Source organism: Salvelinus fontinalis, chromosome 42, assembly GCF_029448725.1.
Source record: "Salvelinus fontinalis isolate EN_2023a chromosome 42, ASM2944872v1, whole genome shotgun sequence".
Classification (NCBI taxonomy): domain Eukaryota; kingdom Metazoa; phylum Chordata; class Actinopteri; order Salmoniformes; family Salmonidae; genus Salvelinus; species Salvelinus fontinalis.
Genome location: NC_074706.1, coordinates 11,945,829 through 11,971,481, shown reverse-complemented (window position 1 = coordinate 11,971,481; position 25,653 = coordinate 11,945,829). Strand labels below are relative to the sequence as shown.

Sequence of the window (25,653 nt, the reverse complement as noted above, 5' to 3'; positions counted from 1 at the left end):
AAATTGTCAAAATGTTTTTTAATAGTGTTGTGGCTAGTGTCCTGTTTTATAGTGTAATCTGCTGGGGGGGGGTAACCACTAGGGAGGATGCAAACAGGCTAAACAAAATCATCAAGAAGGCTGGATCTACCATCGGGACCAACCAGGACAAACTAGAGCCCATGCTGGAGAAGCAGATCCTCAAAAAGCTTAGAAGTATTGAGGCCAACACTAGCCACCTCCTCCACAGTAACTGGCTGGAACATTGCAGTGCGATGGCAGGCAGATTTATTTTACCCAAGGCCAAAACAGAGCATTTCTACATATCCTTATTACCATATGCCATGAGGCTTTTTAACACACTTAGTTTTTTTTTTTATATCTATTGAGGACGTTGTGCTTTTAATGTCTGTGTGACCTTGTGTTTTTATGGTCTATTTACTGGTAATGTATGTATTGGCTGGTACAATTAAATTTCCCCTCTGGGGGATTAATAAAGTACTATCTTATCAGCTGCTAAAGCCCTATTGTGTTCATCAAAGTGACTTCCACTGTAATGGACCTTCTCATGATATGTTGTACTATCGTAATCCCACACTCTACAACCGGAAATGCTAGACAGAGAGCATGAGGGACACATGGCCATGGAAAAAGGTAGCGGCATATGTTTTATTGGAAAAATGACTTATCTGCTAGTTGTAGGTTACTATTCAAGATACATTGAAATAGCAAAGACACCCATAACCACATCAGATGGAGTTATCAATGGATTACAGTACATTTTTGCAAGTGGGCGCTGAGGTCCTGGTTAAAGATAACGCTCCCCAGTTCTCCGCAAGCTCCATTTGCCGCAGAATATGACTTCACACGTGACCAGTAGCTAATATCACACACAAAGCAACAGTGAAGCCGAGAGGGCTGTGAAAACAGTCAAGGGACTGTTGAAAAAGAACAAGGATCCATACAGGGCTGCTAGCTTACAGGGTCACAGCACTGCATCATGGGACGTTGCCTGCCGAGCTCCCCATTGCCTGTCTCGCCAGCTCAGCTCAAACCCCAACGGACTAACTGGAAGGCCTTCGCTAAGAGGGACAAACAACTGAAACCAGCACAAACTGTAGACTTTAATCGGAGACTCCAGGCTGCGAGAAGGTCAACAGGCGTGGATTAAAACCTCAAAGACACGAGCAACAGTGCTGCGGAAAGCAGATGCACCACGCTTCCATGTGGTGGACACAGGCTCAGAGGAGGAACTAGACACACCTCTGAGCTCTTCCAGACGCAGCCACAGCCAACACACAGAGGGGGAAGGAGAGAATGCTCAGAGCCACATGATTAGAATATAGTGACCTATCCCCAGCAAAAAGAAAGACTATACAAGAGTTCTAACTGTAATGTCATGCTTTCATACAGTTTCTGGATGTGAAGTAACATTGTTAAAGAACACTTGGTTCTCAAATTGCATTGAAGTTATATTTCAATGTTATGAATGTTGACTTCTTGTTCATCAGAGGGGGGGAGATGTAGTAGGATATCCCTTTCGGGCATCCATAGTTATGTATAACATGCACAGACTAAACTAAGAAAAGATGCCAAAGCTAGAACCTTGTGGTGACATTTTTTTATACACAGGGAGCATCAATGTACAAGTTCATGTTCAGCAATGCTAATGTAAGGTATACTCGGGAGTGAAAGTAAGGTGGTATGGTCCGGTGTCCCGGCGAAATAAATAGTGGGGGTACACCGTACCAGTAAAATATAAGCCTATCAAACTAATTAAAACAAAATGTTGAGAACACTATAGTCAATTACGCCATTGTTAACATTACCGCATGTCAGCTGCATGAAAATTGATTTCAAAACGTGCGGTATACTCTCCCAATTGCATCGTGGTTCGACGAGAACACTGAAGTGTTACCAAGGCAGAGATATGGAGACATGTGGCCCAGACAGAGAAGCAGGCATACATCAATGGACACATCAATTCAGGCTGTAAGTGTAGTGTGCCTAATGACAACTCGCTGAATGTCATTGCACGGTAATGTTTTTCTAACAGATGCCGATTTCCATTCATCAAATTGCGGGTGTACAGAGCACTGTTTGGATGCTGGAATTATTTAGTGAGTGGACAAAGGTACACGGGTAGCCAACAGGAGAGTCTTTTGAAGTGATCCACTTTCACCCCTGGGTATACATAATGTATGTTATTCATTTATAGTTAACAAACAAATATTTTAGACAATCAAAGACATCGTCAATGACCATGAGCTATTATTCATTATTTTATTCAAGTCGAAGCTCCTTTATTGAAGAAACAAGGACAACCTAGGCAAGTACACTTTTTTTCTCAGGGTTCACAATTTCCTAGAGGAACATCAACAATATCCACATGAATGCTCATGCTTAACATGTTAATTGTATTCCTTTTGAAAATCTCTAATCAGAATAGCCTAATATTCACCTTTGATATCAATTTCATAAATGCTTACAGTTATACACGTTGCTATTGAATGGACAGAAAAACAAAAAGTTATAAAAATCATATCTTGAATCGAGAGAAACATTAAGATAGAAGATAGGATACAAACTTTAAAGTATGAATTGTGCCAAACTCTTTCAAGGATGTCTTCCTCTCTCCAGTCGCTGTTAATCAGTACTGGGAATACTCCTTTGTCTGGAGTTTGGCAACAATTCGCTCCAACTGCCTCTTGGCTTCACACTGTGGGAAGTTGCCCATTTCGTAGTACTGAGGAGCAACCTTCACCAGCCTGGGGAGACGAGATCAATTAAATCAAAGTCGCATAATACAATCAAAATATCCAATAAAAGCATTACTTAAAAGCCTATGTTTAAGTGTACATTTACATTACATTTAAGTCATTTAGCAGACGCTCTTATCCAGAGCGACTTACAAATGTACTTATTTTTTTTTATATATATATATTTAACTAGGCAAGTCAGTTAAGAACAAATTCTTATTTTTCAATGACGGCCTAGGAACAGTGGGTTAACTGCCTGTTCAGGGGCAGAACGACAGATTTGTACCTTGTCAGCTCGGGGATTTGAACTTGCAACCTTTCGGTTACTAGTCCAACGCTCTAACCACTAGGCTACCCTGCCGCCCCACGAGTAAGTCATAAGACATGAGTATTGAAACGTTGACGCTTATCAAAAACCCTTGTTATTCGCTAATCGTTTTATTTGTGTGGACATTTCTGAGTTGAGACTTCGTGACCACAAAAACGTACCATTCCGGTTTGATATCCGAGCAGGTGCGAATGTAGTTCTTGGTGGTGAGGACAAACTCATTGTAGAGCACCCACTCTGGCTTGTGGTCCAGGACAGTAGACGGGTGTAGCTGGACCACTTGGTTGTCCTTGACTGTGAGGTAATGGCCCGTGCGCTCCAAATGAGCCACCTAAGCAAACAAGAAAACATTATAACAACATTTCAGAAAACACCCACGCAACGCGAGATAAATCGTATTTGTTCACTTAACGATGAATATCAGGGTTAGGCTCAATTCCATTTCAATTCAGAGAGTTAATTGAAATGGAACCTGCCCTGCGCAGACTAACCTGCATGAAAAAGCCTGTGACGAGCGCTCGGCGGATGTTGATGTAGTAGTCTCTGCTGGTGAATTCGGTGCTGCGCCGGGGCAGGTTGAAGCGGTCCATGATCCGGGACAGCTGCGAGCGCACGTTGTCGGCCGACATCAGCGAACGGTAGTTCACAAAGTTGTCGTAGCACCACTGTGTAGACTCGTGGTCTGAGAAACGACAACACAGATCAACCAAAGTTACAGGCAAAGGCAAGTCAAATAAGCCTCATGTTTCACAGTGGCTTAAAGGGACATTGCACTTAAAAATCAGACTTCAAAAGGTGAGTCTTCTGTTGAGATAAGTCTGTGGCCATATCCGATTACCCATACTTGCGCCATGTTATTTCCAGATTTGCGGTGCTTATCTTTAGTCTTTTATTCATTAGGGTTGGTCCACACAACCCATGGCGTAGGACGTGGACTCGCGTTTGAGGTCTGAAACATCTGACAAATCTTGATTTTGAAGTCTAATCTGTCCCCTTAATGATTTTTTTTACCCTATCAAAATAAAATGTTTGTGGCGCCCATGCTTACTTTGTTTGAAGGCGTGGTAGACGTTGAGGAGCGTCAGGTGGTCTCCGTCGATGTGGGCGAACCGCATCTTGGACTCGTCCGCCGCCTTCTTAGCCTCGGTGGGGCGGACGAAACACTGCGGGACTAGACAAGGTTGGTATGGGCCCCAACACAGACGCCCATAGGGATAAGTCAAGCATTCACAGAACAGAGGAACAAGGCCTATTGTAGCTAGAAAACTTCACAGAGAGCATAGGGGGGCAGGACCAAGTGGTGTGTTTATGAGGGGGGGGGGGGGCTCTTCCGACTGCATGATGACTGGCTACTAGCTTGTCAAGGGGGTCAACACCTAACCACATCTGCAAAACAAAAGAGGTTTCACACACCTGCAGAGCGTTAAAAGAGCATTGAACTTGAGAACAGTGTACTGTATATATAACATTCAAGAGAATCCAAGTCCATTTCACATTCAAGTCAACGGCAACATAAAACAGCCGTGACATTATAAAAGGGAAATAGATGTCCTTATATGATGTCACTACTGACACACAGATTTGTGTGGAAGAAGAACATCAATACGTCCAAATTGGGAGTTTTTGCAACACCACCGGATCATTAATCATACATGTTTAAATGTGTATTTGACATTCAAGGTAGTCATTTTACATTCACAGACCAAATTCAACATGAATTTCAGGAAACGTTACAAGAATCAAAAAAGGTATGGCCTTTGTATTGAACTGGGATTTCTATGAATCTCCTAAATTGATATTGAATTGACCACAACCAAATCACAAATGTGTATGAGTAAAGCATGAGGGGAATGACAATTTGAAATACTGTGAAAAGTCCAAACACTGAACATTCTACATGATAAAAACAGAAATCTATCTTGCCATATTGAACGCAAATAGTTTCCCCCCCAGTAGTAAAACCAAAACCAACATTGGCCAAGAAAGCTTAAATATAGCCTAATGAACCACCCACATGCAGATAACAAATAATCCTGTAAAATTTGTAAACCTCACTTAAAAATAACGTTCAGGCCTTGATGAAAAATAATTTTGACGAGTAAGAGCATGACAACATCTTGACGATAAAAAAATAACATTGCATCTTGTACTGCCGGTGCAATCGGGCCAATAATACATCAAAAAGACACCATTAAAGCAGCCATAGACAAACCACTAAACAAATGCAAAGAGGCAATGTTTACGACCCATCTGAGAACACTACATTGAGGTGCCTGCCCTGCACAATTGCACCAAGGATAAACACTCCCAGATTTCAAGCAGTTGGAAGAAACCTGGTCAACTTTTCAATTTGATACGGAATACAATTGGTTCTCAGTTTACTTTTCCATCAACCATTAAATTGCTAATGGTCATTATCAATCAAGGATCTAACCAGTAAGCCATTCAAATCCTTTGTGTAGACCAAAGAAAATGTGTATTTTTCCCTGGGGCCTGCTAAGGCGGAATTCCTCACCATTGGCTTTTTGTCATCTGAAATTTTGATTTGAGAAATACTTACCAAATATTGTGACTCGTTAACTCGATCCCTCCATATAAATCGAATACTTTCTAGCATCTTTGTTAACTAGACCTGCAAGCCCCCTTAACTGGGGGCCACATCTTTACTTTTCAAAAAGAAGAATTAACTCTTCTACCATTAGGAATTAACAAATATCATTAACAAAGCACTGAGGAGACGATCAATCTAGAGATCTCCATCTTGCATTAAATTGGAACCCACAGTGTTAAGAGGGTGTCAACTGGTGCCAAGGGTGGGCACTGGGCGACTTTGGATGCCAGCCATCCCGGCCCTGGGCCATTACCTGACAGCATGGCGGTGATGGAGAGGATCTCGTTGGAGCAGTTGAACTCGCAGCTGGCGATCACCATCTTGGCCAGCTGGGGGTCCAACGGGAACTCTGCCATCATGGAGCCCAGCTCTGTCAGGTCGCCGTCGTCGTTGAGCGCCGCCAAGTAGTTGAGCAGCTCCAGCGCCCGCATCAGGGTCTCCGGGGCTTGAGAGCACAAGAGAGGAAGCAAGAGGAGCAAGTGATCAGTACCGCATTTGTCACTTACTTTTCAGGCTGTCAAACAATCAACAAATTATATTTTATGATAACCTGGTTGGTAAAGAGGTAAATCAAGAAAGAAGGCTGCCAAGTCAGTTTCAATTGAAACACTTTCAAACTAAAGTAGAACTTCCAACAGGCAAGTATTCCAGCAAACCCGTGGCTCCCCACCTGGTGGGTCCATGAAGTCAAAGTGCACCAGGTCATCGATACCCAGCTTCTTCAACTGCAACACGACAGAACCCAAGTTGGACCGGAGAATCTCAGGATACGTGTTGTCCTGTAGTGGAATGGAAAATAGTCAGATCTGTAGAACATTAAGCCATTCTACTGGTATCATATCATCCGTTGTGTAACAAGGTCGGCTTATTCTGCCAAATTATGTGTTTAGCTGAGCGTATTGGCCAAAACAGGCTTCTGTAAAATGCCCAGCACCACACGAGATACGTTAGACTATAAACATTTCCTTAATAAATCCATTGTCCTCAACATTACCCATAAGATAACAATTTATTCAATAGTCCATTCGACCATGTACTTTGCCCCAACATTTCTACAATCCAGGACAGTTCACCTGCATCTCAGTCTTGTAGGCTTTCTCAGTGTAGAGGCGGAAAGTCTTCCCTGGCCGTGTCCTGCCAGCGCGGCCCGCCCTTTGCTGCGCCGAGGCTTTGCTGATCGCCGTGACCAGGAGAGACTCCACCCTGATACGAGGGTTGTACACCTGTGGGTTACAGAGTAGAAAACATTCTCACTCGTCTTATTTTATTAAAATTGGTGGATACTCAAAATGACAACTAGGTTCCAGTTCAACAACGTTTACTTCACCGTATGACCACAGTACATAGTCGCCATCACACTGAAGCCAGGTCCATCTCCAGTGAGACTACTGCGCAGGCGTACTCAATGATAGGACCGAAATAACAGAAATATAGTGACACTTAAAACATGAGATTAACAATCTCCCACCTTTTCTTTAGAAAAATAAAACAAATAATTAAAAATAAATAATACTTAGGACATTTTTTATTATTTTAATTAGTTCCCCAATTACAAATGGATTGTTTGACAAAGTTTTTATTTTTATTATGCAAGCTGCCACTTTCCTTTACTGAGTGCCTTTAGGAGCACAAGATCGGATGCTCCCTTTTTAGTTAGACAGTCAGCAAGCTGTTCATTTGTGGCCGACCGGGAAAGCAGCTTTGAGGTGTGGAATCACAGTTCGCTCTTAGCTTCAGGCGAAGGTCAGATGTGAATGTCCCTTGACAGCTCTGTTTCCCTGCAAAAATGCAGATCTGATGTCTATGGAATGAAGTTTCCATTTTTTCTGGCAGATCACTGTCAGCAGCAATCTGAGTGACTCTGAGGCACATGTCGTGATTCTTTTGGGAGTTCTTTAGCAGCCAGCTCCTCAAAACCTCTAGACGTGCTTTAGGCACTATTCCAGTTAAGGATTCTTTAAGGGTACACACCCACCTTGTTGAGACACATTTTTGGCCAATGTCTTTGACTACCTCAAACACTCCATTTTTCCTCAAATTACTGAGCTCATCTAGTTTAGCTGTCAAATAACACGTCCTTTGTTTCAAGTACATCATAATTGAAAGTCATTCTGTTTTTCTCAATTTTCTATTGGTTCAATTCTGAGATTATCTACAAGTGACAGGTTAGCTGACTCTGTTGTACCAGAAAGTGCAGCGGGTTCAGAGTACTCCAATTTGTACCAGTTCTGGTGCTTTCTGTTGGCTTTTCCTGCTCGTCTAATGACTGTTGCTGTGTGTGGAATACCACTTTCTCTGTCCATGTATTTAAAAGTTTCCCCAGTTTAAGATTGGAACAACCATGTTGTCTTAACACGTGGCTGATGAATGTTCTCCTCATTTGAACACATTATTACCTGTGTCATGGTTGAAGGTCTCTGCTCCATTTCCTGTGTCAGTTTTCATATCATTGGATGTGACATCTGGTAGGTTTGTGTCTGTTAATGTGTCCTTTTTGACATTTACAGTAGGAGGCTGATTCTCAGCAACAGCCCCTCTATCTTGTTGATCATTTACTTTCCGCAATCTTGAGTGATGCACCCTGAGAATGATGCCTCCGTGTCTCACAAATACCACCACACCATCTTGGCCAATGACTACTCCCGGTCCTTTCTACTCTTGACAGGCAACTCGTTTGTGGTACACTGTTTCCAGTCTCGTATTTCTCATCTGTGGGCCGAAGCTGTTTACACAGAGCCCTACAAATTCTATCTGAACTCTGCTTCAGTGAATGCTTTTCTCTCTGCATGTGGTGCTGAAAGGTGCCATCCCACCCATGCACTCAAACTGGTCCTGTCTAGTGCTGGTGGCTTGTCAACCTGTACAGAGGGAAGATTAGAGTTTTGCCCCAACACTAGTTGTCATGGGCTGTAGCCATGAACATTGTGCATTGAGTTTTTTTGCCATCAAACGCCCAATCTAGGGCTGTTTTCCAGGCACATCCATTGTCTTGCTTCACTTTTCAGCATAATCTCTGTGAGTGTCTGATTATGTCTCTCCAGAAGTCCATTTCTCCATGGACTGTACGCAGCAGTTGTCTTTCACTTCCATGTTGAATTTCTCTGCCATTTCATTATTATTGAATTCTCCCCCATTGTCACTGTACAATTTCTGGGGCGGGACATGCACACTTATCCAGGAATGAATGAAGAGCTTGACGATTTCACTGGGTTTCTTTGTATTCACAATGCTTCCAGCACTGACGCGTGTGAAGTGGTCGATTATGTGAAGGCACCACACACACTTGGTCCTAGCTCAAGTAGATCTACAGCCACTGTTTCATTGTACTTGGAAGCCAGTGACAAACCAACAGCTGGTCTGGGCTTAGATTTGCAGCATGTCTCACAACTGTTAACTATCTAACATAGATAGGAAATACTCTCATCAACATTATTCCCAGAAATGCTGAGTCATTTTTGAAGGCTGTCAACTGTAGCATGTCCAAACTATTTGTGAAGCTTTAACAATACTTTGTGTTTTTCCTCTGTGGTCATGTTCTCTGTGTCCTTCAGAATCTAATTTTTACATGGACTCTGTGTGATGTCTTTGTCTAAAATGTTTACACAATAGTGGCGTGAGGTAGTAAGTTCAAGGGTCACTGGTTGTTTAAACATCACTGCCTGGTCATTTTTTTATGTCTAGTACAGCCCCTGCCTTCTTGAGGGAAGCTTTGCTTAATACTAAGGGGATATCTGCAGGGACCACCTCTGTTTCAATGTGACACTTAGTCTGACCAATGTTTGCTGGTATCTTGACTCTTGGTAGAATGGACGACTCTTCCCATCTCCAAATTTGAAAGCTCTGTTGCTTGGTGTGTCAATCATATGTTGTACTTCTTTCATATTTAGTTCACTGACATAGCGATTCAAGCCATTTTGCGCCACAAACGGTGCGTGTACATGCAGTATCAAATCCCAGCAGCTCCTAAGGATTCAACCTATAAAGACCTCAGAAGCAGATCCATTTGAAAACAGTGTAATGTTACACTGCTCTATCTCTGTGTTTACATTTTCCTCTGTTAGTTTAAGTTGTTCATTTTTATGAGGACAGTCTTTAACCCAATGGTAAGTGCTTTGACAAATAGCACATTTTGATCTCCTTCCATAGTTGTATAGTGGATTTGTGCCGGGCTATGGCGCCTTCGTCTGGTTGTCTTGAGAACGTTACTTGTTGGCGCCTTTTCTCTGCTGCTCAGTGTAATATGCCGCATCACTCACTTGCATTCCATCTGTTATTGGCCTGACAGACTTTAGTGCTGACTTCATTGACGCAAAAGTCAGCACCGTAGGAGCAGTAAAGCCAAATGTTTCTCCCTACCAGGAGTGGCAGGCAGTATCTAGCAACTTGAAAGCTAACACTGCATCTGGGAGAAGCATATCGTACTTGCGCATCCTATTGTACCTCTGTCTCTGATAACACTTTCAAAGTTTGAATATGCCTCGTTGCCACGGTCTTTTTCTTCGTTGAGAAACACAGAAGCCAGTGCTCTGATCAAAGTTATCATACCGTCATCCTTGTTCAAATCCTCAACGGATATTTCCAGTGCTGTATCTCTCGCTCTTCCCTCGAGAGATAATACCACTGCAAGTGCTTGCTTTTTCTCATCCAGATTAGTAACTAGTGTCCAGATTCCAAATTCATTGCTCCAACTTTCATATGACCTCTTCTCACCGAAGCGAGGTGGCACATTGCAACGTTAGTTATTAGCCATCCTCTGCTACCAATGTTAACAAAAGGTTTCAGTTTAACAACGTTTACTGATCAATCGCTTTCAATTTGAGGAACGATATTTCTTTAGCATTAATTGTCTTCAAAATACTTAAGTGCGATTTTTTTTCCTGAAAGGGTCGTAAGGGAGATAAAAGAACAGAAAACGTAAACAGACTATTGTGGTTGATATGTACTTTTAAAACAGTATTACCATTTCTAAATTTTTTAAAAACTGAAAGATTGTGCTTTCGTGATCCGTATATAGTTTAAATTGCACTCAGTAGTCTGAGCAGCGCTATCAATAGACAGACTAGGGAGAGCAGAGTGCCGACCACCCTACTGAAGTCAAGGTTAGCAGAGTAAAGGTTTGAGGAAAACGCTTGCCAGTCTTCCCTGCTACCACTTCAGACATGGTGATCTGCCTCTGCTGTGGGAACTGTTCTGACATTCTCATATGCTTTGCTGATTCGAAGTGACTGTTGATTGTCGATTTTCTCGTGTTCCAGCACAACGTTGCATGGAGTGAAAAACAATTTCCCTCCACTTTCATGTAAAACATTTGGAAATTGTTTCACATAGTCTTTAGCTGTTGTTTTTGTTGGCAAATGAGATTGATCTATGTTCATTGTACTGCCTGCCTGTCAGTCAACAACCAGCCATCATCTTCGCACGTGAAAATACTGACAGGCCAGAAAAAAAAAAAGAAAGAAAAAAAACGTTGGCTTGTAGTTGGATTGAACCATTTTCCACAGTAACAGTGCAGTAATTGGTCAAAATTACGAACCCGCTTTTGATTGGACCATTTTATGTGCTAAAACTGCGGGGATTGGTCCAAATTGCGAGTTCTCGCATAATATGCGCCAATTGCAAAATCAACCAATCGCAGAATCCTGGAGGGAATGGATAATACAGAAAACTTCCCCAATATGGTTTGGGCTATGATCTACAAACAGTTCGCTGATAAATTGGACAGGTAGGTTATATGCTAAAGCCAGAATTTTTATTTGATAATTGGCAGCCAAGCAAACCGGTCATCATGTCACCAGCATCATTCAAATGATAGCCTACCCTTGATATTTAGTGGAAATTTGCATAAGTTAAATTAATCATAACTTCATAATGCGCTCCAATTCATCCAAAAGGTGTTTGATGGGGTTGAGGTCAGGGCTCTGTGCAGGCCAGTCAAGTTCTTCCACACCGATCTCGACATACCATTTCTGTATGGACCTCGCTTTGTGCACGGGGGCATTGTCATGCTGAAACAGGAAAGGGCCATCCCCAAACTGTTTCCACAAACATGAAAGAACAGAATCGTCTAGAACGTCATTGTATGTTGTAGCGTTTATATTTCCCTTCACTGGAACTAAGGGGCCTAGCTCCTTAAAAATAGCCTCCAGCCGACCCTTCGCATTGCGCATGGTGATCTTAGGCTTGTGTGCGTGCGGCTGCTCAGCCACGGTAACCCATTTAATGAAGCTCCCGACAAACAGTTCTTGACAAACAGTTCTCATGCTGACGTTGCTTCCAGAGGCAGTTTGGAACATGATCGTAAGTGTTGCAACCGAGTGTAACAGTATTGGTTCTGTCCCTCTCCTTTACCCATCGCTCCACAAAAGGTCTCAGAGCGTCTGACGTCACCAATTGAAACGCTATTAGCGCTACAGCACTCGGCAGTCCCGTTGTTGTTCCTAGACTTTTCCACTTCATAATGTTTCCCTTGCTCTGCAAGGGCTGCGGCTTTTGTGGAGCGATGGGTAAAGGAGAGGGACGGAACCAATACTGTTACACTCGGTTGCAACACTTACGATCATGTTCCAAACTGCCTCTGGAAGCAACGTCAGCATGAGAACTGTTTGTCAAGAACTGTTTGTCGGGAGCTTCATTAAATGGGTTACCGTGGCCAAAAGCATGATGTTTTTAAATCAATATTTGCACATAAAAGTATTTCCACTGCAATTGTTGTGAAATCTATTTCAGACAAAAAAAAGATCCCACCTTGTCTTGCGTATTTTGTTTTGTTGACATTGGGAAACTTTACTGATAACATTCTGTTTCTAGGAGGTCTGTCATGAGTTGTTTAAAGCGTCAGGTAATTAATCCGCATGAAATGGGTGGATGGAAACTTGGTTACTACTATCATTTTTCTATCTGCATTGTGCTTAGATTGTGGACTACAGAAAGTTCAAGTGCCACTGTTATTGAAAAAAGTTAAAGTTTGTAGTAGTGGTGCCAGGTATTCCCTCTGGGTTTGAAATGACGAGGTAAGGTCAAACAATTATAGAGGGAGAGGAGTAGCAGCCTACCTTTTGCTTGGCAAAACCGGGATCGATCACAAACACCACTCCGTCGATGGTAAGGGATGTCTCAGCAATGTTTGTGGAAACCACAACCTAGGGAACAGGCATTGGGGTTAGCACAAGCAGACAACTGAAATACTTTCTATACAAACTAACATCATAAGCCATTGGAAATCTTTGGTGATAAACAAGCACCAATGTATGAAATCTGGGTTGTATTCAGTAGGGCACCCCATAGCAAAACATTTTGAAATTAAAAACTAAAATCTGTGTTCTGATTGAACAAGTTCAGGAAGTACCTTCCCATTTCACTCAGTTTCAAAACTTTTTCTTCCTACTGAACACAGCCCTGTTTTTATAGTCCGGGCATGTTCTGCTGGTCAGTACCTTTCTTCCTATTGCACCGCTGGGCTTCCTGGGGGGTGCGGCCTCAAAGATTCTTTGTTGCTGCTGGGGAGGCAGTGTGGAATATAGTGGAATGACTTTGATGTCTCCGACTTCAGGTCCCAAGTCGTCAATCTCCCGTTTGATCCGTTTACAGGCCTCGTCAATTTCCTGATAGTTCAGAGTCAAACAATATTCATGTTGAGCAGCAGACAGGTACCCTGAAAGTTAAACCTCCCCCAACCATTCAACTTATATTCAGGTGACAACCTTGGTGTTGTCAGCATCACGCTTCAAAACTGAACTGAACCGCCTTGACTGCATATGAGAAGGGCTGGAGGTATACCTCGAACAGTGAACCAACTCAAACCATCTTGACTGCATATGAGAAGGGCTGGAGGTATACCTCGAACAGCGAACCAACTCAAACCATCTTGACTGCATATGAGAAGGGGTGGAAGTATACCTCTTGTCCGGTGAGGAACAGCAGACAGTCCCCCTCCTCTTCCTCACACATGTGGATCTGCACGACCGTGCGGATGGCGGCTTCCAGGTAGTCCCGCTCCGGCTCGGGGGTGTAGAAGATCTCCACGGGGTGTGTGCGTCCGGGAATGGTCAGCAGTGGACAGCTGTCAAAGTACACTTGGAACTTCCCGGCATCTAACGTAGCACTCATCACAATCACCTGGCAAAAAACATATTCCTGTTAATGCTTTGTGGTTGTTATGATTTGTTGCAATGCCACTGTGTGTACAATAGTGAAACCGTGACTATGGGACCCAAAGAGGGACACATCTACATTTGAATAGGGATCTAAGATGGACGAGCAAATAACTAGGCTAAATGACATTGGGACTAACTAAGGTAAGTGAAAAGCAATCCAAAAACATAACCCTTAAAGAGCGAATGCCTTTTAAAAGCAAATAAAAAAACAGCCTGTGACATCGATATGAGTCAGAAACAGTTATTCTAGTGTTGTCTAAAACAGCTTGGATACTCCGTGCCTCACAATAGGTAAACGAAGGTTGGGTTTTGATTTGACAATGTCAATTTGCCCACTAACATGGGGTGAATAGCTGTGGTGATTGCTCTCTATCCAATAGTATAGACAGTGAGACAGACATACCCAGCAGCTCTGATGTTGTTTACATAAAACACGCTGTATATTTTTTTGTTGACAAATACAGCACAAACACCTTAGTTAGATGTAAATTTGCGCAACTAAAGTATCCTCTGCAAAAAAGACTAAATGAATGAACAGATTTCTTGAGTTACGGTATCTTAGAGTCAATCTAGGCTTCAGTGTCTCATGGGCGACAAACATTAGCCAAACGCAGAATCTGTCAGGAAACACACCAAGACAGAAATCTAATTTCTTCTAATGAGCAACAGAAAAACACACGTGCCAATCCTCATATTCAGTGGCTCTTTAAGGCCTTTTGTACAGGAATGAGCTACACCAGGGGTTATTTTTGGACTTGGAAATAGTTAGCAGTAAAGCAACATTTACAATTCATATGTGGTATTTTTCACTCCATGTAACTCATTCAGTTATGGTCAATACCATTTTAACTGCATCCAAAAACAAGCAAATTCAAATTTAACTAATGAATCAAATTAATCTCCAGAATTGACTAAATGCAAATGATAAAGATATCAACCTTGGTATATGCCCTGGCTCTCATGTCTTTCCTTGATTCCCCACCCTTTTCTCAAAACACAGAGAAGATTCAAATCAAGGACATGAGGACTCGAGGAAAGACTTGAGATGCCCCCCCCTGGAATCAGAGGCTGTACCTTGAGGTCTGACCTCTGTCGGACCACCTCCTTCAGGACTCCCATTAGGATGTCCGTGGCCAGCGTTCTCTCGTGGGCCTCATCCAGGATGATCACGCCATACCGCTCCAGCAGGGGGTCGTTCATGGCTTCCCGAAGCAACATACCGTCTGTCATATACCTTAAAAGGGGAAAGGACACACATGGTTTGAAACATAGCAGATGCTGACCTAGTGATGGCTTGAATTCTAAAATGTGTGTTTATTGATCTTATACCTCTTCAAAATGAATACATAAGTAAACAACCTTTGCTCCCTTTTAGTGGGCAGCTGTAACACTATACCAAATACTTGTTCACCACAGTAGTCTAAAATAACTTCATTCATATTAAAGCATGTCCAAAGAAATTTGACTGAAGCCGTGTGTGTTGAATTGAATGAACTGGCTATAACCCAAATGCTTGGATCATGTATTCTGGGGGTATTTCATTACAGTTCTGAAGGGCCAAAATGTTGCATTTTTGTTTTGTTATACCCATGTTGTGTTCAGTAGGCACAAAGCAGGAGAAAACTCTTAAACTGAGTAAAACGGCGATTGGTACCATCTGAAGTTATCCAATAACAAATGCTCATTTTCTAATTCCATTGAATAACGTCTTGTAGCGCTATGCTACAGCTGTGCCCTAATAATGATGATCCTGGTAGTAGGCGAGAATGAAAACCGGAAGTGTTTAGGCCTGGAATTGAATAACCCTGATGTAGCCTCTACTATCCAGACAAGAAGTTGCTTACTTCAGTATGGTCTTGGCGGAGCTGCAGTCCTCGAATCGTATGGAGTAGCCCACCTCTTGGCCCAGCATGACGTCCATCTCGTCGGCCACCCTCTGGGCCACGCTCATGGCTGCCACCCTCCTGGGCTGGGTACAGGCCACTGCCTTCTTGGGGCCGCCCAAGCTCTTCACCATGTCCACACACCATTGGGGGATCTGAGGAGGAGCAAGGGAGGGCATTTTATGGATGTGTCTGTCTGCTGAAACAACATAAACATATTCCAAGATGCATTGGTTTGGAGGGGGAGAATTGACTGGAATGCTAAAATACAAATCGCCCCTATACGCTACCTCTTCTGTGTTTGCAGATCTGAGGGAACAAAGTAGGTGTAAACACAGTGATGTAACCACTTGGCCTTCAATGGCATGTGGAGGGAGGAGGGGTATTGCTTACTGTACACCTATCTGATTCCATCAGAAAACAAACAGAGGGTACAGGAGATCAAACTAAAAGTCAACCCAAACTGCTTCTTCCGTTTCAAGCGTGAAGATTTGCCAATGGAAAAATGCAAACGAAGCACTTTTGCAAAGTAGAAACACAGAAGAATTTAAGGCAGGAGTTGACATTAAGGGTTTCCCCATTTCCCAGGACAAGTGACCTGAGCAGTCGCGCAAGCTGCCCCAATGGGCAGAAGATCGTTTGTTTAACCGATAACCAAAATGCAAAGAATTCTAGTAGTTGAGTTTCTGATTCCTCCCATTTGTAGGTGAAAATAACTTCACATTTTCAGGGGCAAATGATTGTAATCTTTCAGCCAACCAAAAAAATGCTCCTGACTTGCCCAATGGGCAAGAGCCTCTTAGCCCTTAATGTCAAACCCTGTTTAAGGACCTTCAAACAGAACTGCACCTGTGTGGTTTTCCCGGAGCCCGTCTCTCCGACGAGCACGAAGCTCTGGTGGCGTGCCAGAATGTCGTTGAAGCGCTCCTTGTACTCCCACACAGGCAGCTGCAGCCTCTTCTTCAGGATCTCATAGTAGCGCGGCGTGTGGGGCAGGTTTGTGAACGGGTTGATCTGCTGCTGCATGGCTGTCTGCTTGAGAGGCAGCATGCCTCCACCGGCCATCATGGTGTTGGGAGGCACGACAGAGGGCTTCACATCCCTATCTCGGTCCCGGTCGCGATCTCTGTCGCGGTCCCTGTCTTTAGAGCGCTCGTCACGGTCCCTGTCGCGATCTCTGTCTTTCCTATAAAAAATAAATAAGAATATACATAAGTCAACCCACGATAGTATATTACTTGAAACAGAGTACACTTTAATGTAGTGGCACATTTACAAAATGTGCATAATAGCAATAACAAATTCAGTTATATATTTTGGGTTATGTCAATAAGAATTATTACACAAGAATCAGTATTTATATTATTCATTGACCATTCTACAGCAGTACCTTTTACAGATTACCATTTAATGGAATCCAAATATGCAAGAGTTTCTCCCGGTCCCCAAAATACAATTGTATGTAGATTAAGTGCTAATGCAAGTTGGATGCAATATTAAAAAACGCAAGTGTTGGTTATTAGGCTATCTTGCAGCTGAGAGGCTAGTTCCTGAACTTGAGAAATAGGCTGGCCAATTAATTGGCAAATAAAACCCAACTTCATGATTAAAGGATTACATTTCTTATTGTCAGTTGCCCACAAGGCCCAACCGAAACTCAACCCCTCTGAATCAGAGAAGTGCAGGGGGCTGCCACATTGGGCACCTGTTGTTGTGGGTGATTAATTGCCTTGCTCAAGGGCAGGACGGCAGATTTTCACCTTGTCGGCTCGGGGATTCGAACTGGCAACCTTTCGGTTACCTGCCACCCAGCTCGTGTTCATAAACGGAGTTGAGCGGCGACGTGGGCGGACTGGAGCTCCAATATCACATAAAATGACAATATGTGGCATTTTTCTATTTAAGTAGGCAAGTCAGTTAAGAACAAATTCTTACTTACAATGACGACCTACTCAAGCCAAACCCTTACCCGGACGACGCTGGGCCATTTGTGCGCCGCCCTATAGGACCCCCAATCCCAGCCGGTTGTGATACAGACTGGAATCGAACCAGTGTCTGTAGTGGCGCCTCTACATTGAAATGGGGTGCCTTAGACCGCTGCGCCACTTGGGAGACCAATTAACGTTTATTTTTAGGGTGCCATAGTTTCTTAAAAAAACTGGATTTTATATAAGGTCGGAGCTCCAGTCCGCCAACTCCGTTGACGTAAAGACATCGTCGAATCGAGTTAACATTACTTGGCTAGCCAGTTTACTCTGTATAACGTCAGCGCTAGGCCGCAGAACAACAACACGTGTCTTATCAACATGACTGCACGAGCGTCACAAGCTGATTAACATAGGATGCTCGCGGATATGTAGCTAATCGTAAATCATCTCCACAAAGTAGCCAGTTAATAAATGATAACTAGCAAGAAGAAACATTAGCCGGTTGATAGCTAGCTAAACAAAACAAGCTAGCCGTTCCCTAGCAGCAACTTGCTACCCGAAAGAGAGTAGATTCATTAAACGAGAAGCTTACCCATCAGATCTCTTTTTATTTGAGTAGTCATCGCCTAAATCTAAACGGTGTCTTTTAGACATGATGAATAAACATAGATAAAAAAAATAAGTGTATATTTAGCTACTTTCCTTACAACCGGCTAGCTACGGTGATCTGCGCGAGGAAGCAAATTCGGGTAACCCGGAAGCAGTTTATTTTAGCTCGCTGGTTATGGTTCTGCTGAGGGTAAAACCACAGATAGATGAGACAAATATTTCGCTGGATGTATAAATGTGAGACATCCGGTAGGCGTTTCCTCTCACTACCTTATTTGGTAGTGAAAGGAAACCCAATGGCCGGCAGTGGGAGAAGGTTGACTGACATTCTGCTAATTTTCTCATAAATTAAGCATTTGATCTCCATACAGTTGTCTGTTTCCAAAACTATAATCTATAACAATCAGAGTTAGCTAATCTCATACAAATGTTACTTTAATAAGAGAATACAGCTCCTTGAAAAGAAGCTGTCAAAATTACAAGAAAAAAACAGGCAAATGCAAAGTAGGCATGCTGCAAGACTAAAAGCCACCAATACCAAGTACGTCATCATCTTATAGATTGGAATAACAAAAATGGAGGACATAATTGACAAAAACCTTAACAGTCTCTGGCAAAAACTGGCATTGCGTAAGGACTAAGAGTCCTCTTACTTAGATCTAGTGCCTTTGATTGCATCCTGGAAGGCAATGTCGAGCGTGCCTACAGCCGCTTATAAAAAATTATAAAGAAATGCACCATGTGTAGAATGCGTGCACAGCTTAGAAAAATGATCAAGTTAATTTAACAAACCAAAAACCATAGCACAACGAAAACAGAAGGGTTTCACTGGATAGTACTTTCCTTTTGGTGCCTGGAACCCCCCACGTCCCTTTTGTAGGACCCTGTCTTTCAAAGATAATTTGTAAAAATCCAAATAACTTCACGGATCTTCATTGTAAAGGTTTAAACATTGTTTCCCATGCTTGTTCAATGAACCTTAAACAATTAATGAACACGCACCTGTGGAACGGCCGTTAAGACACTAACAGCTTACAGACTGTAGGCAATTAAGGTCACAGTTATGAAAACTTAGGACACTAAAGAGGCCTTTCTACTGACTCTGAAAAACACCAAAAGAAATATGCCCAGGGTCCCTGCTCATCTGCGTGAACGTGCCTTAGCCATGCTGCAAGGAGACATGAGGACTGCAGATGTGGCCAGGGCAATAAATTGAAATGTCCGTACTGTGAGATGCCTAAGACCGTACTGTGTCCCTGTAGCGCTGACAGCTGATCGTCCTCGCAGTGGCAGACCACGTGTAACAACACCTGCGCAGGATCGGTACATCCGAAAAATCACATCTGCGGGACAGGTACAAGATGGCAACAACAACTGCCCGAGTTACACCAGGAATGCACAATCCCTCCATCAATGCTCAGACTGTCCGCAATAGGCTGAGAGAAGCTGGACTGAGGGCTTGTAGGCCTGTTGAAAGGCAGGTCCTCACCAGACATCACCGGCAACAACGTCGCCTATGGGAACAAACCCACCGTTGCTGGATCAGACAGGACTGGCAAAAAGTGTTTGTCACTGACAAGTCGCGGTTTTGTCTCACCAGGGGTGATTGTCGGATTCCCGTTTATCGTCGAAGGAATGAGCATTACATCGAGGCCTGTACTCTGGAGCGGGATCGATTTGGAGGTGGAGGGTCCATCATGGTCTGGGGCGGTGTGTCACAGCATCATCGGACTGAGCTTGTTGTCATTGCAGGCAATCTCAACGCTGTGCGTTACAGGGAAGACATCCTCCTCCCTCATGTGGTACCCTTCCTGCAGGCTCATCCTGACATGACCCTCCAGCATGTCAATGCCACCAGCCATACTGCTCATTCTTTGCGTGATTTCCTGCAGACAGGAATGTCAGTGTTCTGCCATGGCCAGCGAAGAGCCCGGATCTCAATCCCATTGAGCACGTCTGGGACCTGTTGGATCGGAGGGTGAGGGCTAGGGCTATTCCCCCCAGAAATATCCGGGAACTTGCAGGTGCCTTGGTGGAAGAGTGGGGTAACATCTCACAGCAAGAACTGGCAAATCTGGTGCAGTCCATGAGGAGGAGATGCACTACACAGTACTTAATGCAGCTGGTGGCCACACCAGATACTGACTGTTACTTTTGATTCCCCCTTTTTTCAGGGACACATTATTCCATTTCTGTTAGTCACATGGCTGTGGAACTTGTTCAGTTTATGTCTCAGTTGTTGAATCTTATGTTCATACAAATATTTACTCATGTTAAGTTTTCCTAAAATAAATGCAGCTGACAGTGAGAGGACATTTCTTTTTTATATACACTACCATTCAAAACTTTGGGGTCACTTAGAAATGTCCTTGTTTTTTAAAGAAAAATAAAATTTGTCCATTAAAATAACATAAAATTGATCAGAAATACAGTGTAGACATTGTTAATGTTGAAAAGAACTAATGTAGCTGAAAATGGCAGATGTTTTATGGAATATCTACATAGGCGTACAGAGGCCCATTATCAGCAACCATCACTCCTGTGTTCCAATAGCACGTTGTGTTAGCTAATCCAAGTTTATCATTTTAAAAGGCTAATTGATAATTTGAAAACCCTTTTGCAAATATTTTAGCACAGCTGAAAACCGTTGTCCTGATTAAAAAAGCAGTAAAGCTGGCCTTCTTTAGACTAGTTGAGTATCTGGAGCATCAGCATTTGTGGGTTCGATTACAGGCTCAAAATGGCCAGAAACAAAGCACTTTCTTCTTAAACTGGCCAGTCTATTCTTGTTCTGAGAAATTAAGGCTATTCCATGCAAGAAATTGCCAAACAAATGAAGATTTCGTACAACGCTGTGTACTACTCCCTTCACAGAACAGCTCAAACCAGAATAGAAAGAGGAATGGGAGGCCCCTGTGCATAACTGAGCAAGAGGACAAGTACATTAGAGTGTCTAGTTTGAGAAACAGACGCCGCACAAGTCCTCAACTGGCAGTACCATTAAATCGTACCCCCATTTCCACAAACTTCAAAGTGTTACCTTTCAAATGGTACCAAGAATATGCATATCCTTGCTTCGGGGCCTGAGCTACAGGCATAGATTTGGATATGTCATTTTAGGCGAAAATTGAAAAAAAGGATCCGTCCCTTTTTTTTAATTTGTGGAATTTGTTTTCAATTTGTGGAAATGTGAAAGGAATGCAGGAGAATATAACACAATAGATCTGGTAAAAGATAATACAAAGAAAGAAAAACCCATAATTTTTTTTTTTTTTGTATCATCATCTTTGAAATGCAAGAGAAAGGCCATAATGTATTATTCCAGCCCAGGTGCAATTTAGATTTTTGCCACTAGATGGCAAGTTAATGGATAGAGGGCAGGTCGGGGAGAAATGACCAATTTCTCCACAATAGGAGCAGAGGCCCAGATTCCTCCTTCTCCTACGCCTTGGGCAAACGTGCAGAGACCACCTCTATCGGCTCTGGCCATGGAGCAGGTGTAGCCTTGGGCTCCGGATTCCACGCAGGTCTTCGTCAGGACCGCAGGAGGTTGTTCAAACAAATCACCATGCTGATGAGCTGGAGGCTCATCGAGGGGCAGGTTGTCATCACGGCAGGCTTTCTCCATCTGTACCTCCTCCCGCAGTCTGCTGGGGAACACGGTCACCAGAGCTGACTCGTTTCATCCAGTGGAGGCCGTGATCTTCCGGAACTCCAAAGCGAACTCTGAGGCGGTCCTTGATCCCTGGTGTAGTCAGAGTAGGTGCTCACCCTCTCGGCCCTCCACAGGATGATTAAACACCGAGCGGAAGAGGAGGGTGAAGCGCTCGTAGGACTCGACCTCGGGTCCACCTGTTTCCCAGACCGCGGCACCCTAGTCCAGGGCCCGTCCGGTCAGTGCGGAGATGGCAACCCTGTCTCTAGCTAGCGAGGTACAGGTCTCAGTGCAGAAAGAATCCCTTGCATCTCACTGGTGCACCGTTAAAGGGACAGGGGTATTCCGCGCATCGGCTCAGATGGGACGGAGGCAGGTAGTGGTGTGGGGGCTGGTGCCGGAACCGGTGCTGGAGACTGGAGGGACTGCACATTCCCTTCCAAACGCAGAATGGTTGCCAGCACACTGTCCATGGCATTGTCGAGTCTGGAGAGACAGTCCTCTTGATGCTGGACTGTCTCTACGATGGTCGACAGCTCAGTCTTTCCTGCTGTCTCCATTTAGTAGGTTGGTTATTCTGTCACGCTGTAAAATGATAGGAGACAAGCGCAGGAATACGTAATAAGGGTTTTTATTTTCTCCACCCAAACAAAAGAGCAAGATGTAAACCTCTCAATAATACACGGTACGAGAACCGTAAAACAAGTGCACAATAACACGTAGCATGGAAGCCGATACAACAGCACAGGTGCTCACAAGACCAACAGACATGGTAACAATAACCGACAAGGACAATGGGGAACAGAGGGCACATATATACACATACTAATCGGGGGGAATGGGAATCAGGTGTACGTAATGAGACAAGACAGTCCGGGGTTGGTGATGCTGAATCCAGTTCAGTGACGCCTAGAAGGCCGGTGACGTAGACCTCCGGAGCTGGTGAACGGAATGAGCAGCAGTACTAGGGGGATCCGTGACAACACCATAGAGACAAATGCAGTCAAACCCCTATACCTCTCCCTCATGTTATCAAAGCTAGACGGAAAGGGGGCGGGTGTCAAGATGTTATGAGTAACAGGAGCTGTTAACTGGAGCTCCTCCCACATGCAGAATTTGGCCGTGTTCGAGAGCATCAAAACCGTGATGTATCATGGGTAAATTGTGACTGACTGACCTACAAATAATAATGAGTTGTTAGTTGTGATGCAAGGTGATTTGTAGATCAGTCAGTCGGCAGTTGCATGCACTGTCGGCTGCCTTCCTTTTGCTTTCCCCCTTCACAGAACTGACCAGACAGTATAGGTGAAACCAAAGCAATATGGCGGAAACTAGGTGGAGCTATTGCATAACATCCCCCTAGCTGTATCAAGGTTGTGATGACAAGTGAACGAGAGCAAAGGGGAGTGGGCATAGTTTTGGAATGGAATGAGGCCTGCTTCTACCCCCATGCCCCTCAGTTTGATGTCAAGTTAGGTGCCAGGGGGACAGTCGTTCCTTGTTACGAGGCTGTGCCTGATCTGCATATCCTGTTTACTTTCATTTATTGTGGTGTCATGACGTACCCTGGGGGGAGGATCATAGCCCCCTCCCCCTCTCTCGCCACAGTTTTATGACTTTACGACAGGTCATAAATACCTGGTAGAAACTGCCATGCAGTATTTAGGGAGAGCGAGAACAAAGACCTTATTTTGTTCAAAACTCCTATATCCCCAAAATGGGAGAACTAAACAATATTTCTACTTTTGAGAATGTGGGAATGGTCCGTGGACACTTAAGGGACAGTTATGACAAGTGTGTTTCATTTGGTGATCTCATGAAGGACAGGAAACACACGTAACTGTATCACTTAAAGTGTACATTTCCCAGCTGTCAGGTTTACATCTAAATATTGTGAAATGTATGTGATTAAACATGAAAAGATGTAATGTGATGTTAACCTTCTAAATGAGAGTATGGGTTTTCATATAAAGTTAACCAAATCAATGGCCACGCCCACATGAGCATAGACATTACATCGGCGTCATGGAACCGCCCTTTTCTACTCCAGAGTATAAGACCACCTGTGACCAAATTTACATTTCATGCCAAAGAGACCCAACGGTAAGCCGGATGTCTCGATTGGTTAAGAAGTCAGATAAAGCTGGGACATCGTCCCCACGTTGGAATGGCTACAATTCTATAGGCCACGGAGACCATACAGCTGTAGTTTTGGCTACACGGCTGAAAATGGTTAAACTCTGAGACTATTGATCAATACAGAATAAAAGCAAGGAGTCTGCAGCTAGAAATGACGTCAATCTAGAGTGAGAAAACAGACAACCGCTGAAGCATCTATTCTATGAGAACATTTCCGAATGGTACTCTGAAGTATCCCATTCTAACCACTAGGGTTCGTGCAGATATCCAAGGGTTTGCGACGTTCAGTAATGAGAATTGAGGTAATCATAATAATTCATTCATAGAACCCTAATTGATCAGATATTAAACAATTATAACGTTGTAATCTCAACATTTTCCGTGGTGCCCCGAATTCCTAATTAATTCATGTTTATATGATTAGTTTAATCACGTAATAATTAAACCTAGAGAACTGATTTGATATAAATAAGTCTTCACATTTAATGATAGTCACAGACACGACAGTGGTTTCGGAAAAATAAGAGGTGTGTGTGTGTGTGTGTGTGTGTGTGTGTGTGTGTGTGTGTGTGTGTGTGTGTGTGTGTGTGTGTGTGTGTGTGTGTGTGTGTGTGTGTGTGTGTGTGTGTGTGTGTGTGTGTGTGTGTGTGTGTGTGTGTGTGTGTGTGTGTGTGTCTGTGTGTGTGTGTCTGTGGTCACAAAGGCTTAACAGGGCATTCTTAGCATCTTTATAAGCACTACATAAATGCCTCAGAAATCTTGTTTTGGATAACAGCTGAGGGATGGGGCTGTAGAAATGCAGCCACTCTCAATTTCATAGACAGAGCTATGGATGCAATGGTCGACCATCCTGAGATCCAAATTATAGTTTCATCCTTTTTTTGAAGTTATACATTGCTTGATTACAATTAGGCCTACATTGTTTACAAACAATGGTGTAAAAAAAGCTTACGTAATAGGGTAAGACAGTTCAACTAAGGTCATGAGACATTTATAAGCTGTATTCTTCAAGAATCAATTGCTATATAACAAAGCATCATTAATGTCTTATTTCTCCATTAGGCCTACTGATTCATTACTGACCTCTGGGCACCAGTCAATGATTTAAAAGTCAGAGGAAGACAGATTAACAAAAGAGCTCAAACAGTATAGCATCCATTCAGAAATCGTGCCAGTGAACATCAATGCTTTATATTTGAATAATGGTTATTCTGCAGAAATTTGTGTTTGATGTCCACTGTCCCCGAAATGTTTTTGGGTATTTTCGGGTGAAGACGTTTGAATACCACTGTTGTACAAATTGTGAATTTTTTGAATCAAGTTTGTCACCAAGTTAATATACAGTCAGGTCAATCACAAAGTCCATACATACTGCATAAGATGAGAAAAACATATACCATTGTTGATGCATTGGATTTGGGTGAGTTTCAGTCCTCGCAGTGAGTTCCACGATAGAACCTATCAGACAACCTTCCTGGTTCTCTCTATTAAGAGTTTGCAGCTGTTGAAAATCGTGGGTGGAGCATTGATAACATTCAGCTGTCAAAAAATATTTTAAGTCCAATGTATTTGCAGCTACCACATAAGGCCGGTTTGGTTTGGGGCCAAC

General features: G+C 43.2%; 1 protein-coding gene across 2 annotated transcripts; it reads right to left on the bottom strand.

Annotated features, from left to right (window-relative positions):
• Window positions 1-2,248: 2,248 nt before the first annotated feature.
• On the bottom strand, window positions 2,249-18,426 carry LOC129840921 (ATP-dependent RNA helicase DHX15). 2 transcript variants are annotated; one of them, XM_055908959.1, is made up of 14 exons: window positions 18,234-18,426; window positions 16,563-16,899; window positions 15,675-15,868; window positions 14,905-15,064; window positions 13,574-13,792; window positions 13,111-13,278; window positions 12,730-12,816; window positions 6,751-6,900; window positions 6,348-6,456; window positions 5,931-6,122; window positions 4,115-4,237; window positions 3,558-3,748; window positions 3,228-3,397; window positions 2,249-2,747 (listed from the first exon to the last, which is right to left on the bottom strand). In XM_055908959.1, exons 1-14 carry the CDS (start codon window positions 18,293-18,295, stop codon window positions 2,630-2,632), a joined length of 2,280 nt encoding a protein of 759 aa, XP_055764934.1. In that variant the 5' UTR covers window positions 18,296-18,426; the 3' UTR covers window positions 2,249-2,629. The 2 variants fall into 2 exon arrangements, with proteins under 2 accessions (XP_055764934.1, XP_055764935.1); XM_055908960.1 differs by lacking the exon at window positions 18,234-18,426 and adding an exon at window positions 17,104-17,318.
• Window positions 18,427-25,653: the final 7,227 nt, after the last annotated feature.